General features: G+C 43.7%; 1 protein-coding gene across 1 annotated transcript in view; it reads right to left on the bottom strand.

The window, feature by feature from the left end:
• Positions 1-18,858, bottom strand: part of TMEFF2 (transmembrane protein with EGF like and two follistatin like domains 2) — a 133,267-nt gene that overhangs the window by 30,042 nt on the left and 84,367 nt on the right. Inside the window, exons 6-7 of the mRNA XM_074829581.1 lie at positions 5,819-5,967; positions 4,602-4,661 (exon numbers count right to left, since the gene is read on the bottom strand). Coding sequence (XP_074685682.1) covers positions 4,602-4,661; positions 5,819-5,967 — 209 coding nt within the window. The remainder of the gene's footprint in view (positions 1-4,601; positions 4,662-5,818; positions 5,968-18,858) is intronic.

Genomic DNA, 18,858 nt, shown 5'->3' with positions numbered 1-18,858 from the left:
TGTTGACACAGATGGATTTTGCCCTTTTTGGTGGAGCATTCAGTTTGCTTGGGCAACACAGCCATCTGCTGGATTACTCGCCCGAGCACCTCCGGTAGTGCCAGGAAGGCTTCAGTGCCAGAAAGCAGTCTGAAAAAGATCCAAGATTGTTGCATAGATTTGAAATCCCATGGGAAACCACAGGGGAAAGCAGGGAACAGAGCAGCCACGAGCAGACGTGCAGCATTTTGTGCTCGTTAGCATCTCCCGGGCACAGCAACAGCATCAGCAAGAGGGGCCACAGCACTGCCTGCAAGAGAGTCCCCGAACTAGCCAAGACCACACAAGGCACCACCTGAGGCTGCTGCCAAGGGCAAGTTTACCACTGTCGAGGAACCCAAAAATACGGCTCAAAGTGACCCTTTGCAGATGTGCATTTTTCACCAAAGGAGACTATCAGGGCTGAAAATGCCTTCCTCCCCTTTCCATCAGCTTCACTGCACTGCTGGCGTTTGGCTGCTGAGACTTGATCTAATCAATGCTCATATAGGGTGGTTTGTCTGGCCTGGAAGATGATATTATTGAATAGGTCTATCAGATTTGTCAATGTCTTTGCTGACAATTTTCATGAATATATAACATTGAAATATGGCTCATCCATACTGACTTAATATTGCTCAAAACGGCTTGGAAAAAATCTCTGTAATTTGATAATGAGAAAGGATAAAACCAGTTAGAGGGATAATTGCTAATATCCAGATCTTAAGAAGGGAATATAAATATTGAAGAATAAAAATAAATAGGCAAATGAATAAACAAGATGAAAACTCCTTGATTGCCCAGACTCTGAATGCAAAAATGCCACCAAAACAGCCAACTTCTTTATGCATATAATGAGGAAATTTAAGAAAACATTAATCACAGAACTTTCAGCTCAGACACTACATTCCAAAACATACATTACACTTGAGATGTTTAAAAATGCTCTTTCATGGAAATTGCAAGATAAAGTGTATTTCTATTGGATTTGAGGGAAAAATCCCACCCATTCATTTATTGACTAAAACCAAATCTTATTTCGCAAACTTGATCAACGTCAGCAATCTGCCATTTGTTGAAGAGAACGAAAATCCCCCAAGTCCGATAAACACTTTGTGGTTTCAGCAAAACGAGAGGCCAGAAATGCACAAAGAGAGACACAACCACACCCATGCACAGACGCTGCTGACACCTATTGTACATGCAGCCATGGCAAGAGTGGACTGGTGAACCTGGAGAGGCGGACACCGTCAGAGAAGGGCACCCACAGTTCACTCTCCCCATGTCTGCCTTGCTGAAAAAGGGGACACTGCTTTTTGGGCGTGTCTGACATTAGTCAGGCATTTCCAATACTACAGTAAATCTTGCCTGTGTAAAGTAAGAGACCTTAAAAACCCAAGGCGATGCAAACTTAATGCAAAGATTTACGCTCCGAAGGAATGAGTACTCTCATTTTTGCAAACTGAAAGCTTTGTGCGTTATTTACAAGTATGAACGGGCTTGAAAGAACAGGAGCGAGCAAAGCCACTGATTGAACAGACGGTTTGAATAGTTCAATACGAAAAAAATCAGCTGGGTGTTGGGACTTGTGGTTGTTCGCAAAGCTGCTGCCTTTCTGGGACCCCACATTGAGCATGTGGGGGTGTTTATGGAAAAACTCGCACCACTCAGCTACCACAATCTCTGCAAAGAGCATTTGGCACTACTGTATTAGCATAATTGACAACATCAATTATGCCCACTGCTATTTTCTCCCCTGGGAAAGTCAGTCCATAAAAGTCAATGTTTTTAAAAGCGTGTAGTGCTCACGGTCTCGGCGATTTTTAGTGCCATTAAATGGTAGAGAACAAAGGTATTCTCTGGGAAGGCGCAGGCTGAGGGAAATTGATTCAGAGGCATGACGGCTAAGGAACTGCTGCTTTTTCACACAAAGCTCCCCATGGTCAGGGCAGCATTTCCCTTCTGAGGAGATACGAAGGTGTGAAAAAAGTAGCACATACCACATTCCTATAATAGCCATCATCAAATGTTTCTGCACTTGAAAGAACATGAGGACTGCATGGAGCTTCCTGCCTGGCAAACACTGAAGCCTGAATGTTCACTGAGCCTCAGTTTTATACTGCTGTCTTCCTTTTTAGAACTATTTCCGAAAGACTAGAGCTGTTACAGCTTTTTTGATACAGCGGTCCCTTTCCCCTAGGGTCTCCTGGCAGGGTTATGCCACAAACATTTGGGGACACAGGAGGCATGTGGATTGCCCTGCATGAACTTGCAACTTTCATCCTATATGCTGTCACTGTACGTAAAAACGAAAAATTTAAGCAAGAATAATAGTTAGGTGCACAAAAAGAAAACATCAGCTGGTGCAAGTGACTGTGGTTCAGCTTAAACCAATGGATGGTACCTGCTGAGACCCACCCTGGGGACACAGTTGCTGCCCTTGAGAAGCCCATTTGGGGCTTGAGTCATACCAGAAACCCCAAAGAGCTGCTTGCTAAGGTGCAGTGATGGTGCCTTTCTGTGCCAGAGTACCTACTGGACCTCACTGATGATTCAGAATGTCTCCACCCCACGCATGACTCTCGGGGAGTGAGGTGCCCTGTCTCCTCTTCACAGGGTCCCGTCACCTCTTGCTGGACCATCTGTTCCCATACTCCTTCTGACCTTTTGTCACTTGGAGACCATCTCCACTACAGACCTGCTCCTCTGTGCCGTAGCTCTGCCATCCTCCCTGCCCAGTCACCCAGTTTCCTCCTGTGTTCCCTGCTTGACTCCTAGACCCTGACAACGTTTTGCTGCAATCAATTTTCTTCTACCCACCATCTCTCAAGCGTGGGCTGAAATATCATCTCTCTCCTAAGCAAGAGCTGTTCTCTTCCTCCTGCCCACTTGAGCGGAAGGTGCCTTCTGTGCGCCTCTTCCTCTGTGACCCATGACTTGGCTTTCTCTTGTCATTGCTGGGATCTCCTCTGCCTCCCTAATCCTCAAACTGCCTTTCCTACCTTCTTGTTACAATTCAGTTGCTTCATGCTTAAATGTGCTGTCTCCTCTCTAGGTGATGTGGGTCACTGCCATCCTAAAGCTAAACCACCAGACAGTAGCGGAGTAGGACAGGTTGCACAACATTTAAAAAGGGTCTGCAGGCCTTCATCTTGACTTGGGAATGCCAGCGCTCTCCTCAGTTCTCCATCCAGGAAGATAAAGGATTTAACACAACAATATTACTTGCCCTTACTTCTAACTTAAAATAAATAATTTTGGCCTACTTGGCTGTACCTCCTGCCCGTCACAGGATACAACCTCAGCCCTTCCAGCCTTATAAGAAAACTGACTGCTGCCTCCCAGAAAAAAAACTGAGAGTAATCAAGAGTTTGGGGAAAGAGACTGAAGACTTTTTTCTCTTTGCATGACTCTCTCTTCACCCGTGGAAGGGCGCCTTGGCAGTAGGAAATACCTGGACCACAGCTCATCTTTGATCTTTTGGAAATTAATCTCAGCTTTTACTTTCCATAGAGATTTCTACCCTCTCTGCTTCGTGCTGCAGCCATCCCCAACACCTAGCACTCCTCTGCCTCACCGAGACATCATTTATTCACAGCTCTATGTTTTAATCATCATGCGCCATTTTTAAGTAGGAACAGAACAATCATTTCTAACGGCTGGGTACTCTATTAATGCAGGGACGTCATGCACAAAGGGCCCTCACAAGAGACGACCAGCTGAATTAACTACTGCCAGAGGACTCTCCCTGTAAGAAATGTTAAGACCTGTGAAACCATCAGCTGGATTTCACCTAAGCCATGCAGCAAGCTGCTCAGGTAAACCCAGCGATCTGCACCTACTCTCTCTAAACACTTTCAAAACACAAAAATATCACAAACTTAAGCAATGAATGCATCACCTGACCCATTTTCACAATACCTTCCCAAAGGCTTGAATTCTCAGGGCGAGCTGTGAATATTTGCATGCGTGCTCACACACACATTCAATTTCTAAATCAATCCTCCCAGGCAAAGGGTGTGAAAAATGTCTCCCAAACCTCACTAGTATTTACATGTTTTTAATTTCAAATGCCATATAAGGCTATTCAGCCATTATATTTTATTGTAGCTTTGAAACAAATTAAAACCATTTATCACTTAAAAAAACCATTTTAAGAACCTTATTAACTTCCGACAGGTAATATTATCTATTATGGCAACGTTTCATGGTATCACAGCTGTGCTATGCTCTGGATTTTCACTTTCTTAAACCTGTATATAGTGACAAAACTACGCATAATCCAGTGCACTGATACAGTAATTTTCAATAATGTCTGCTAATTCTGCCAAATAGTTTACAATACTTATTTCCACTGTCAGAACAGATGTTTTATGGCCAGAATATCTGTACATTGATAAAAATGGAAGAAGCTCATTTATTAAGAAGAGTTTCTAGCAAAAGAAAGAGAATGTGAAGACAGTGTTTCCTTAAAGCAAACCAAGAAAACCATACTAGAAGATGAGGATACCTTAGCAAATGGAGGAGAAAAGAAACTTACACAGCTCCTGTGAATTGTGATTCTCACAGAGTAAGAACCGTACCTGCATAATCTGTTCTTGCGTAATGCCCATCTTCCGATTTTGTAGTTGTTGTAGTATTATCTGTGTGAAGAGAAATATGTTGAATCACTTGGGGAGCCTGTACTTGATACAGACTATGCCCCAACCATCAGTGCCCAGGCAAACGTAGCTTCGCTTGCATGCACAGCATCGCTGCTGGCTGCAAGGCTCCCCTGGGTCTGCCAGGTGAAAACAGCACAATCCGGCTTTTTGGAATGAAATATGAAACATCTTCCATTAAGAAAACACATTTTTTCCTAACAATATGTGATAACAGATTGCAGCTGGGATAAATATATCAGTATGAAGCAGGAGTTGTCACTTCTGCTCTATTTGAAGTAATTGGGGAGTTTTAATATGTACCCTGAAATGAACTGCCATGTAGGGTGGTTAACTTTAGAGAGCTAGGAATAAACTAGAATGTGTTTAATACACCTGTATAGTATGGGTTTGTAAGTAGATGTACTGAGGATTTATAGGTCAGAAGCTAAGGGGAAAAAAAGCTATTAAGAGTCTGAGCCTCAGTAGACACTTTATTTACAGGAGCTATTTAAAGGCAAATTTTCTTCATTTTTATTTTAGAACAAAACAGTTTTTAAAGTCAACTCAAGGGTTACAGGTGATGTAGTAGCCTATAAGCTGGGCACAGAGAAGCATGGCATTCATGGAGAAACACAGAGTCTTGAGCTGCTATTGGCAAAATGTTCTTCCAGGCACCTTTGGCATCCCGTGGGCCCAGAGCAGGTCACATGAGAAACAAGCACCAGCACTGTGATCAGGAGCACATCTTTGGCTTCCTGAGACTGCTTCATGCTGCTCCAGCGAAGGGAGCGACAGAGGATCCACCCTGGGTGGCAAAATGTATCTGAGGAGCTCTCCTGCTGTCCTGCTCTGACTCCTACCCGGAGGGCAGAGCTCTGGGCAAGCTTCTCTGGGCAAAACACAGGGGCCTGATTTTGAAACCAGTGCAGGGCTGGGGGCAGGGGTGGGAAGGGTTATGCACACCCCTCCTCACCCCTTGCTTGGCACCTGTACCATGGAGGGCTCTGCCTCCTCCTGCAGCCTGCGCTCTACAACATAAATTGCAAGAGTCTAATGGAAATGTAACAAGTGCCAAATAAGAAGCCAGCCCTGGGTCTTTTTTTCCCTGAACAAGAATTGAAAACATTCTTTGAAATGAGTTTTGTTATGAGAGTTACCTTGACATCGACCCAAAGACATGACTTCAATTTTCTCCTGTTTCTGGCATGATGCCTCTTTGATTTGACATGCATTATCATAAGATTTCCCATCGGAAGCACAAAGAGGATTGAAGTTGGTTTGAGAACAGTCAATGTTGCACACACACCTGAAAAGATAAAGCAAGAGAAAAAAGAAGAGGCTAATATGAGAAAGTTTTTTCATGACATCATAAATACATCTCAGAAATAAAAGTGTTTGTATTTTCCTGACTGCACAATGCAAATGAACAGAATGAAAGTGGAAAGTTCTGTCAAGGGTCATCTGTATTTCTGGATGGAAATTAAATGCGGGGAGAGGGAAGAGACACAGAAAAGAAAAACAAGCAAAAGGAAAGATAAGAAAGAGTGTTATAAATGGAAAACTATGCCACAGCATTTCCACTTGTAATTTCTTGTAAACCAAAGAACACATAAGCAGATATGCAGATAATTCAAGCTGCTGCACCCTCTTGCAATTGAAGAAGCCACAAAAATTCACCTCTGTTGAGGTGCTGCCTGTTGCATGTAACACTGCATAAATGTAGTTTGATATTGATGTATGATTTAATTCTGATAATAATTACAGCCTGTATAGGCACTCTGATCATAATAAAAGATGTGATACTGAAGCCTCATCTCACCCTACTGGGATAAAACCACCTGCCAAGACTGAGACTGACAGTAGTGATGTGACTGTACTCTCTGTGCCTAGGGGTGGTGGGATCTCCCCCACCTCCTGGATGTGGTGGGGCTACTCAGTATTAAAACCAGGGGAATGAGGTTTTTAGGAGAGACTTTGTGTACAAATGCTTTCTGAAGTGTTCGAATAACTCAGCAATCAAAAAGCCTTACCCAGGTATCACTCAGGAAGATCAGTGTCCACTCCCAATCTGGTGACGTGTTCTGTGCGGGCTGCACAGCAGAGTGTGGGCAAGTATGAGTAGGGTAGCGGTGGCCCTGTCCTCAGGGAGCTTAGGGGCATCCCCAGAGCCACAGCGACCCAGCTCGTGAGCTTCTGGACTGCCCTGAGATGTGAACCAAAGCACGGTGGGGGATTCACTTCAGAAGTCTGGTCCAGATCTGAACTAACATACTAACGTGGACACGTCCTGATCGCAGCAAGCCTCGCCATTGCTCAGAAGATGGAGAAACCTAATTACTTCCATCAACAGCAGGCTGCAGCCTTTTTTCTTTAGGTTTCTCCTATTTCATTATCATTAGTGATGTCAGACACCCTTGGGGATCCACAAGGGAAAGGCATGTTAATCTTCTGTCCCCCGACTGTGCCATGTAACAGACAGCTCAGCCTCAGCAACGCTTACATTAACACCGACGTGATCCTGCTCAGGGACAAAGCCAGAGGTCTAACCTGGCAGCTGCTTCAGCTTTTCTGAGCACGTAATTGTGCACATGCTGCTATCTAAACTCTTCCCGGCTCCTTCTGACATTTAAGGCAAAGTAATGTGACCGATGCTTTATCTCCAGCCCACTGGTTGCACTGAACCTCACAGCGCCGACTCCACAGCTCTGCCTTTGGAAAGTTAAGTAATGGAAATGTCAGCCTCCAGCCTCGCTGCTTGATTTAAGAAAGCGTTTAAAAGTCAGTTCACCTCCCATTCGCAACAGATATCTGGACACCTCTGACCACTGGAAGTGTAGAGGGATGTACGTAAGAGAAAAACTTTGGTGGAAAGAGGAAGCATAGGAAATTAGACAGCGTGGGTCAGATTTCTCCATCACCCCCTTTGGCCTCTGGCCTCCACAAACGTGCCCAGGGTGATGAAAATCAGTGGAACCAATACTCACCTTCTTTTAGATTTTTTTTTATGTTGGGTAGGTCTATTTTCCCCAAATGTTCACAAAATACAGAAAACTCCTGCTCAAAAAGAGGCCAACAGTAAAAAGCTGTGGTTATAAATTAAATTACATGATTTCATAACTAGTGGAAGAAAAAAGTCTAGCTCCCTCTGTAACAATTTCCCCACACTGGTGAACATACAGAATATAAGAAAAAAATCCAGTCCATTTCCTAAGAACCTCCTTATCAGCAGAATAAGAATGTTCTTCTCCAACGAAATGTTAACCGTTGTCATATCTTCCCGCAGCTGTTTCCAGCTTCCCACCTTAGTCAAACTCACTTCATTAGGAAACATTTACTGCTCAAGTAATAGTAATTCTTTCCACGTAGCTCCACCATTTGCATTTCAGATGGGACACAATCAGCCATATGCTCCTTTTTGTAATAAAACAGCTCAGAAACAGCTTCACTTCTCTACATTTTGCTACAAAAAATGAGTGTAGGTTAATATATATTATGTCTCAAGTCAAGAGAAAATTAAGTCAACGAGAAAATTAAAACAAAAGGATGCTCTTTAGGGGAAATCTAAGCAACTTTGGATGCAATTTCAGAAATGCCTAGGGGACACAGGAACCTATGCTCAGAGTAAGGCACTTAAGAGACATATTTTTAAAGGTGTTTAGATGCTTAAAGATGCATGCAAACACTTTGTGTGGGATTTCTGAAATCTCAGAGACCTATCTCCCACTGATTTCAAAGACCATTTCAGAGCCCACTAGGCATTTATTTGCATCTTTTGATACCCTCCAAAAAACAGAAGTTCCAAAATGACTTTTCTGACCTCTTTCAGTAAAAGTGAGAAGAGAATCAAGATTTTTCTCAACTCCATTCTAAAACCTTGAATGCGAGACCAGCCTTTCTTTCCAAGCAAGATCTCTGTAGGTGCACGCTGCATTAAGAGGACGCATCACACGAGCACCACGAACCACCCGCTACTTGTACTGATGTCAGATTGCTCGTGTGCGAGGCAGAGCAGAAAGGGACAACCTTGGGATGACACTCTTTGCTCAAGTCTTATAGGATCTCCTGTGTGAAGAGTGATTTTTAGGGATGACTAGCTGGGCTGTGAAAAAACTCTACAATAAACTTGTAACCCCAATCTCATTGCTGCAAGGATCTGTGTGTGCATCATCCACCCCTTGCACAGTTTTCAGTAGACAGCTTCTAGCTTGCATCTGCAGTTTCTTACTGCTTTTGCACATATCTACTCAAATCCTACTTTAAGGCTGCACACTTAAGTCAACATCAAATATATGTCAGGAAATGCTAAAGGTAGGATTGCATCAGGAAGATTAATGTGCCTGGGTTGCTGACTCTGTTTAATTTATAGTGCTCATCTTATCAGGGAAAATGACAGTATATTCAAACATGTTTTTTCAAACTAGAGGAACAAGCAGTCTGCCATTTCAACCATGCCCTCAAAGTCCAGAAGAATAAATTACAGAGAAGAAGGTAGGGCATTTACTCCAAATGTGCATGCCCAGGCGCACGCAGCCACAGAGCATACAACATCTTTAAGTGGGATCCAGTGGCGATGTAATAAATACAAAACGAATGGCACTTAATGTATTTGATTGAATGAAATCCTGTAGCACAGGAAAAGGTGCCTTCACTTCTTGAAGCATTATAAAACGCAGAAGTGGGACTGTCTCCTGTTAAACAAGCAGAATCCAACTGTGAAGTCCCTGCATGGCCCTCAGGGCATACGTAAGGTGAGAGTCCGAATGGTGTACAAGACTTCAGATCCTGTGGGTCACAGGAATCCCCTACCCCAAAGAGAGCCTCGCCCCAACACTTGTCATGCCCAGAAATCCCGTCCTGCTCCTAGCAAGCACCCAGTGTTGGTGCTTCTCCTCTCACACTCAACCTTCAAACTGGCCACGTCCAGGCTCTGCCCCATCACCTTCTTATTCTTTCACGAGTGACAAAATCGGAGCAGCCTCATCTCTTTTGGTTGTTGGCTGTACTGGTCCTGGGGTTCCCCCAGGTCCTCCTGCCCACACAGGGCTGCCAGCATGCATCCCGCTGTGACACAGCTGGCTGGCTGGCTGGCTGCCTGCCTGCAGCATCCCGGTCCCTGAGGCACTTCAATACGCCTCTAATTTTAAGTAATTTGATCATTTGACCATTTTATCATCCTGGCTATGACTTCTGATTATAGTTATATCAATAAATCTATTTGGTTTCTGTGTTCCTAAGTGTAGCGCTGAAGAAAGCTTGGCAATATAAAGGCTGACTGAGCTTTCCTCAGGCTCAAGAAGCTGTGAGAAGGTCAATGAGGTCTCCTAGGGGGTCACAGGATGAAACTGTACCCAAGAGCATACACAAAATACATGTGGTAAGGCTTAACTAAGCCTTCTGCAGTCAGAAAAGCAGCTTTAAAAGCATCTGTGAGGAAGGAGTGCTTCCAAGATGTCAGCCGATACCCTGCAGCTCCCCTGAGAAAGGAAGAAATACTGAATGCTATCTCACAGGCCCATCGCATCTTTCAAGTAATGGACTCATATGCTAATTGATTAAAATTTGGGCTGTCACCGTAAACAATCATTAAACAAGGCTCACTTTCTTATGTCTATTCTTCCAGGTCATTATTATAGTCTCTGATGAATTCCACTTTTTTAATATGCTTTATTTTATTCCATTTCATTTCATGTGATGAAAATCTTGGAGGAGCTGAATGTCCAGTAATCCACTTTGTTATTCTGGTGATCACAAAAGCAAAAAAATCAAAGCAAACCAAAAAGACTGTCCAATGGGCACAGTCCTTGGGGGGATTTTCGGCTACATACCCCAGACGCATCCTACAGCACAGCTTGGTGACACTGCTGGACTCTCTGATGAAAATATCATGTCAAGGCAGAACTGGAAGGTCTCTGCAGACAGAGGTGGTATTAGCTAACACACTGGAGAAACACACGAGGCTGCCTGTGGGAGGGCTGGCACAGGTGAACTAAGCCTGTGACAGGTAAGATGCTGACAGCACCTCTGTGTGCCTCACTACTGACTTGTGGGGTGCAAGGTACTGCACCTCTGTCTCTGAGCTTCTGTCAAGTCAGTAACTTCAATAAACAGCACAGGGCACCCATGTGCATTTTGGGAGTGGTTGTCACTATTTCACCTGTGTAACATGCTTCTCCCCTTCCCAGGGAAATGAGAGAAGAGTGCAGAAGTAGACCAGTAGTTATTTCCTGTACAGATCTTGGCCACAAAAAAAAAAAGCTGCCCAGACCTCAGAGAGGTCTGTGTCCCAGCAGGGACAGCGATGTGCTGCACCAGGCTGCCTGGCCAAGCTGGAGCACCAACTTGGCTTTCTGTTGAAGTAGTCTCTGCAGAAATTAATGGGATCAATAAACCAGGCATGGGTGAGTACACCAGTGAGTGTACAGGCTCCTAACTCCCCATTCTTCTGCAAATAACATACGGTATTATTTTCTGGGCACAGAGAGTACCTTTGCCTGCAGAGAGCATGCCACTGAAGAGAGGATTCACAGTTATGAAGGACTGTCCCTGGAGGGAGGAACTGCGTTTTAAGGAGGCGTCTCAATAAAACGAGAGAGTGGTTCTCTGCCCATGAAGTGTAGGGGAATGCTATAATTATATTTCCTTAGTTCATGAATAAAGTATAATCATTAGTGACACAGTGATGATAAAAAGAACCCCACTCCAAGCTTTATCTTTACTCCTAAGACAACTATTCATCTTTTGTTTTCAGCAATGTATTACTGAAAAATAAGTTTTAAAAAATTACTATGCAATATCTGTGCATAGCACGAGGAAGGTTTCATATGTAGCTCTGATGGGAAGCAAGGAGGATAAATGAGACAATGCTTCTAAAAGAGTGGTTTTACTGGGAACAGATGCAGGCACATTTTTGTCAGAGTGAGATGGCAATGGCAGTTCTTCCCTATTCAACATCTTTTAATTAGCCCTCTGCAGTTTGGAAACCTGAGAGCATTGTTGGTACTACCTCTGTTTATTAAACATTCATATTCAGACTTTGCTGGCCATGGGTCATTTGCTTTTTGGAACCAGAGCAACAGAAAATTGTGTGTCTGAGATATCTGCAAAAAAGTACTTAATGAAATGACTAACGTCTTCAGCCAAGTGTCTAGTTGATTACAGGGTCCAAACAGCAGAACAGCAATAAATCTGCCACAAAGAGAATTGTCAGTCAAGAAAAAAGGCATAAAACCAAACAGACAGGGAAGCGAGAGCTAAAAATGTGAAAATGCAAATCTAGTGTTATTTTTACTAGTCAGAGCTCTGATATTTGAGCGCATATGCTAATTTGGTCAAGTGTGAGATCCCACCATGTCTCAGCGAGCACTATTTTACAGGGAAAGTGATGTTCCATTCTGCAATCATTTTAAACGTCGTATATTTTCTCCAGGCAAAAATAAAAAAAGCAAGGAAAAACCAACAACATTTTGTAGCATAAAAAAGCCCAAAGCCTTCCCTTTGCCATAAAACAGTGTATAAATAAAAACACAGTTGTTGTACGTTTATGTTATTTCCACCAGAGACTTTTCTTATCTTCCTCTGTTCTGACTAGAAAACAGTGATCAGAAACTCAAATTTCTGGTTGGATGTCGGTACGGTCCTCTCCAATCCCGCTGCCCCTCCGAGTAGGACATTAAATGCCCATTTAAAGCAAACCTGGCAGTACACGCCTGCATAAAGAGCCTGGAAATCAGTCCCAAATGCCTTCTCTATCATTTGGATTCCTGCAAGGTTTTTCTTTCTGGTACACAGGGCATCTTTGTTGACATTACCAGCAGGCAAGTTGAAATGAAGCCAGGCTTAACATTACGCCTCAACATTCGAACACGCATTGTACCATGGTTCAGCCGCGTGTCAGGAGGCTGGTGGGAGCGCTCATTTACCCAGGCAGCTCTGGGTATGTTTAATATGTCTCAACACAACACCACGCAGAGATACTTGAACTAGCTCTAAGCAGGGACTGGCAAGGTTAACCAGGCTGGGCAGACCCAGCCTCCGGGAGCTCAGCTAGCCCATTCAGACTGCCCGTGTGTTGCGGCATCGCGCCTTGCTAAAACCTGTGGTAACCCTTTACTGGGAAGCAGTGACAGGTCACCTCTGCTACCAAACTTGGCACACCACATCAGTCATCCTCAAAGCTGCCCGCACACACAGGCAGCTAAACTGGATTGCTCCAGGGGGCTTGCACGCATCTCCTTTTCGACATCAGTCTCAAAAGGGCCACATAAATACCAGCTTCTTCCACTGACCCTCAGCCTGTTTACAAGTACACCACTAAGCTTTACAGTAATCTCATACAGTCCCGTAGCAGCAATGACTTGGTACTATTATACCTATTTTATAGAGAAGTCAGTTTTAGTGTAAAGTCCTGGCACTCTCAATACAGGGTCAACACAGACTTTTGGTAGCTCGGCCAAGCTCGAGTACCCTACAGTGCTCTCTGCAGCGTGTGGAGCACAGCCCAAGAGGATGACACCCAATGATGCCTCCAGCCAGGAGACAAAACTGCCTGGCATTGCCTGGTTTTGCATACAGCTGAACATCAGGTACGCACACAAACATATATATAAAATATATTCATAATGCACACAGGCATACAATATTTTACACTTTCTATGAATGATATCCTACAACCTGCCTGTGCTTACCAGGAGATTGAAATCCTATCACCGCACTCTTAAGAACATCATTAAGAGGCTTAAAGAATAGAGATGCTGCGTGTCTCCTTCAAAACAAACTTTGCTGTATTTGTGAGGCTGATGCAAAACTTTAGCTGCAGTGCAGAACAATAAACAATACATATTTTATAATGGCAGCACAAAAATAGCGTGCGATATTTCTTTCCTGGGCCTGCTAGTGCTTCTCTTCTGGTTTAAGATCACAAGAGAAGAAAAAGCACGGCTTACTTTGAATGCCTTCCATTCAATGTTATTTATTTATTTATTTATTTATCTAATTTATTTTTCCTTTTTGTCCTTTGCAGCCCAGCTTCTGCACTAAGGGCTTTAGCACGTCTACTTTTCACAGTAGCTTCCCCGGGATATTTTACCTATTTCAACTGTTCAAATGTTTATCTTCAGCAGGAGTAAAAGGAGAAAAGCTTGATTCCCTCAGGGTGATGCAATGTTTCTGCATGGCATTTCAATAGCATCCTGTTATTCAAACAATTAGAAATCACAGAGACCATGCATGGAATTATCAGCATACTGCATAGAGATTTTTATTATTATGTAGTGCATAATGAAAATGATTTGAAGGACCCCAAAGCATCATAACAGAAGGAAGCGATGAATAATCAGGTTTTTTGGGGTTTTTTTTTGACTGCAAGAGACCAAAATATTGTTTACTGGACATATGTCAAGCTAAAATGAACTAAAGTGGTGAATATATTTATTGATGCCCTTCCTTGCATACCAAATGCAACATACTCTGGGAGTCTAGCTGGAGCCCAGAGCCAGGAGCTGGGGCAATTGTCGTACAGCTGCCACGCTGCTGCTGCTGCTGCTTAATAGCAGGGAGTGACTGGCAACGATTAAAAATATGTATGGATTTTTCAGAGCACATTTGTTATGAGAGCTCACGAAGGTTGTTTCAAAACTGTTTTGCGGACTGCTCCAGGAGGCACCTCGCCTTACAGCCGTGAGGAGAGCCGCCCAGGTGCTGGCTCCTGCCCAGAGCCGGACCAGCTTGGTGAGGAGCTGGTCCCATGCTCCACCAGTTTTCAAGACTTCATCCTGTAGTCTGCAGCTCATGAAAACCACTCTAATCGGCTGTGCAAGACACTGCAACTTGATTCCTAATTCTCCTTTTGTTTTTTTCCTGTAACTTTCTTTACCAAGTTTTTGACAAAAAAAATCACAAATTTCACCTTTGCTTCCTTCTTACAAGTCAAAGCACCAATTATAATATGACCTTCATCTGGCTTCCCAATGGCTCTAGTGCCCTCAACAGCACATTGAACTGTATGCTAACACCTTTAGGGCAAAATAAATGTCTCATTTTATTTTTTTAAAAATACCATTCTGATTTAAAAGGAATGATATTTTGTTGTGTAAAGCAGTCTTTGCTAGACTGGATGCTTTAAACCCAAACAGAGAAACTAGAGAAATACAAGGCTGACAACTCGGTTTTGAAGAGTGATAGAAAAACCCTCATGCTAGCTGTGTGATTAGAGAAGAAAATTCTGATTCTGTCCACATGCCAATTCAAGTGTCTGCAGGTATCTAATGTGTGAAGTTTATTTAAAGCACATAGAATAAAATAAATGCCTTTTTATGGTTTGCCTACACTTGGTGTCCTTCACGTGTCTATAGTCTGTGCTAAAACAAAGCTTTGCTGACCGTTTCTCTCCCTCTGTAAACATTTGAGGCTGTCCTTCACGAACGTTTTATTGCTGTGTGCCTCAGACTGCTGATATTGTTGGCTCCTATCTTGAAGCCAGCAGAATAATGAAGATTGTTCCCATGAATCTGAGCCTTTCACCCTGGCCTGCAACAGCCAGTGGGAATATTGCAACATCTGGTGGGAATCACGGGACGACCATCTAACTGCAGGTCCTGGCGTGGACCTTGCCACGCAGGAAGGCTTGATCTCTCACAAAGAACTGTGGCACCAGCTGGGACCAACGACAAATTTCTGGTAACACCTTCGCTAATAACACTAGAAGTTATTTCTGAAAGCAGAAAGTGGACTCTGATTTATCAGTGAGAGTAAAAGGATGATGGCCTTCTGGCTAGCACAGACCAGTGTGTTGCAAGCCCCATCCCACACAGCATGTGAGCAGCCCACTGCCGGTGGGGAAGATCTTGGCCCATAGCCATGAGCCTGGGGCCCGAGAAAATCACTGCACATGCAAGAAGGAGAGAGCAGCAGTAACCCTCTTTTTCCTCTGAGCATTCAGGTCTGTAAGTGAAAGCTGCTGTACACAACTAGGTATTATTACTGGCTGGGGATGCTGCCTCTTCTCTTGATGTCTCACGATGACCACAGTGGCTGGCTGCTTTTGGGAGCAAGCCCCAAGGGAAGGTACTGCTGCCAGGGAAAGGAAGACGAATGAATGAATGAAATGTGCTATCTCAAGGACATGTCCTTGCTAGCAAGCTAATGAGATGAGAGTAACCTTCTTCAGGTCTGGGACACAGATCAGTGGAATTCACCTGCAGCTCCTGAAAGGGATGCGCCACAAGCCCTGCACCCTGGTTGGGATGGGCATCCCTGGGGCATCCGTGCTCCTCTGCAAGGGAGAACTTTGCTAAAAATGGGCAGGCTGAGAGACGGCAATTAAGTCTGTACATCTGGGCACATCTCACTCAGGCTTTTAGCTGCGACTTGCATGTGGGAAAGGACTAGGGCAGGAGATGGACGCCGTGGGGAAGGCACACCTGCCACCCCGCAGGGGCTGTGAGAGCCGAGGTCAGCCCTGCACGTCAGCTCCTATTGAGCTTTCCTCAGGCTCATATTTAATGCATGGGATGTATTTTTAATGGCTTAGATGTGTGAACAAATTGTGGCCTTGATGTTCCAACATGGGTGTGTGAAGGAGCCTCCGACCTTCTGCAATGGATGCAGTTTTAATTTAATAGTTAACATGAAGTGGAATGGAAGAGATGAAGCATTCTGTTAAGACATTTGATAATAAATTGGAAAGTGCTTTCTCAGTGCTTTACATATTATTCTCTCTGCTGATCTATTTAGCCAACACATGTAATTCTGAGCTACAAAGTTGTATTCCTGCTTTCGTAAACATACTTACATAAAACTCAATAACAACACAGTCTATTTATTGCTAAAATGCTAGTAGGAAATTGGAAAAGGTATAAATACAATTCATTGCTGGTGATCTCCTGCCCCCTGAAGGCACCGTAAGGCTCCAAATCTTGCTCAGTTCACAGCATCATAAAACTAAAGCAATAAATGTCACTCCTTTCTTGATTGCACATTAGGCCAATCGGCTTTTTATTGCGACTAAATAGGCCGTCATGAAGGCACCGCTCAGTTTACTACTAGAGTATGACTTTGGCTAAATGGGGGGCCAGAGAGGGAGGAAACCTTGTTTTTAAATAACAAAAAGGGAAAACAGGAAAAATAAGGTGCAAAAGCATGTTGCTCTCCAAGGTCTCTGCACTTGCTCTTTCATGCTGTAATGCCCTGATGTACGCAGACGATTATGTGTCAATGCACATTAATATCTGATGTGCATTATCATATTATCCGTTATGTGCACTTTCACAGCCTGGTGAGCCCAGGCTCTCCCAGCCATGGGGTTACACAATCAAGCAGTGGCTTCGCCTTGGAGCACCCGTGCACAGCTCTGCCCTCACAGAGCCAAAAGGGATCCTTTTGTGTGCCTCCCACGAAGCGCCAGGAGCCGGGCATGATCTTTATAACACCCTGTATTACAGCAAGAGCACAAAACAGACTGCCAAAACCATTCCTTCAAATGCAAATAAAGGTGTGTGCTTAGAAGGCTGCTACATTTTACTACCTAGGACTGAAAATTGCAGTCACAGCTGGTGGCAGAGGCATAAAAAAACCCAACCCTGAGTTTATTTGTTCCCCTGTTAAATTGGGCACATAAAACGGTTGCTGTCTGCCATGCTGTCACATGTATATGTTGTATATGGACATTTTCTGAAAATAGAGAGGGATGCTGTTGCTATTTCACACAATACCCAGCCACACACGTGCACCCTTGTAACACACGCAGATCAGCATTAACACAGTCCATGGCCACAACACCTTGATGCCAGCTGAGCCACTACCTCACACATCTTCCAGCTGTGCCTGCCATATAAATGTTTAATTCACCTCCTCCATGCTGGGTGTGCCATTTCAACTGCCAAGCCAGGCAGAGGGAAGGCAGGTGAGGAGGACCTCCCTGCCATCTTCAGGTAGCGTCCCCAAAATCCTCCTTGAGCCGCTGTGTGTGGGCAGCTGCTCCAGCTCCTCCCCACTCTCCAGCAAACAGCAAAATGGACTAGCTGCAAGTCAGCTTTAGGTTTTCTCCCTGCTTTCACACTCCTCCGTCCTTTCCCAGTCCATTCTTCCAGCCTTTTCTGCCATGGCCACTCATCCCTCTATGCCTCCGTGCCTGCTGTCCACACATCACATGCCGAATGTAGGGGTAGGCATCTTGGCCATGGCAACCTAACAGGAAAATTTGGCTATTCTGAGTCATGCTTTTTAAATTATTGCTGCTTTTTTTTTTTTCCCCAGCTCTAAGGTTGAGAGACTAATAATTGTGAAGACAAATGACAGGTCTGCGTGTCTTACAAGCCTTCCTCCCCTTAAATTTCAGAAGAATTTGTGTCTTGCTCCTATGGGAGCATGGCACCATGATAAGACAAGAAAAGCCCCAAAAATCTCAGAAGTTATTTTTGGCTTTTCACAAATCAATATTTCCTCTGAAGCAACTGAAGCAGTCAGTAAGCCAAATTCTGCTTTTATCATCACAATTTCCAAGTTATTCCTTTGCACTCTGTGAACAACTGCGCATTTACCCTCTGACAGAGTCTGTTCTCCCTACTGCCAGTGAAAGGCTCCATTGGCTACTGAAAAGTTACTCCACAGTTATGAAACTGTGAGAGAAATTTTGTTCCACTGAAGTCAGTGGAATAACTTTCATTGACTTCCATAAGCTGAAAGTTCACCTTCTGAAACTGAAAACCAAGTCTGGATCAGCATCTGAAAGGAGGAGCAGAAGGAAAAAAAATCTATAAGCTTTATGACTGTGTAGGGTATTATCCCCTGGACACACAGCGAGTTTTGCTGTAATTGCAAAAGATTAAAAATGTCTTTTTTATTACAAAACCAAACATCGGGGATTCTAGTTTTTGGATAAGAGATGTATGTGTCATATAGGGTCCCTAAAAGACCTACTTGGGTGAATTGTACAGATGGAACACAATGTGGGTTTGCATTTATCTGAGTACATTTAGAGCTGTGATATATAGTCTACATAACAGACTTCCTCGATGTATAGAGAAAATATAGCCAATTTCTTTGTGTAGGCTGAATTATTTACCAGAGTGTTCCAAAGTGTATTGGTAATAAAACACTATGAAGTATAAGTAACTCCAGACAATCTTGGCTTATGTTAAAACCAGGGCTTTTTTTAAAAGAATGTTATTAAGAAAATAAATCCTGAGAATCTGGAAAGGCA

Source organism: Strix aluco, chromosome 6 (genome assembly GCF_031877795.1).
Source record: "Strix aluco isolate bStrAlu1 chromosome 6, bStrAlu1.hap1, whole genome shotgun sequence".
Taxonomy (NCBI): domain Eukaryota; kingdom Metazoa; phylum Chordata; class Aves; order Strigiformes; family Strigidae; genus Strix; species Strix aluco.
This window is presented reverse-complemented; position numbering and strand designations above follow the sequence as displayed.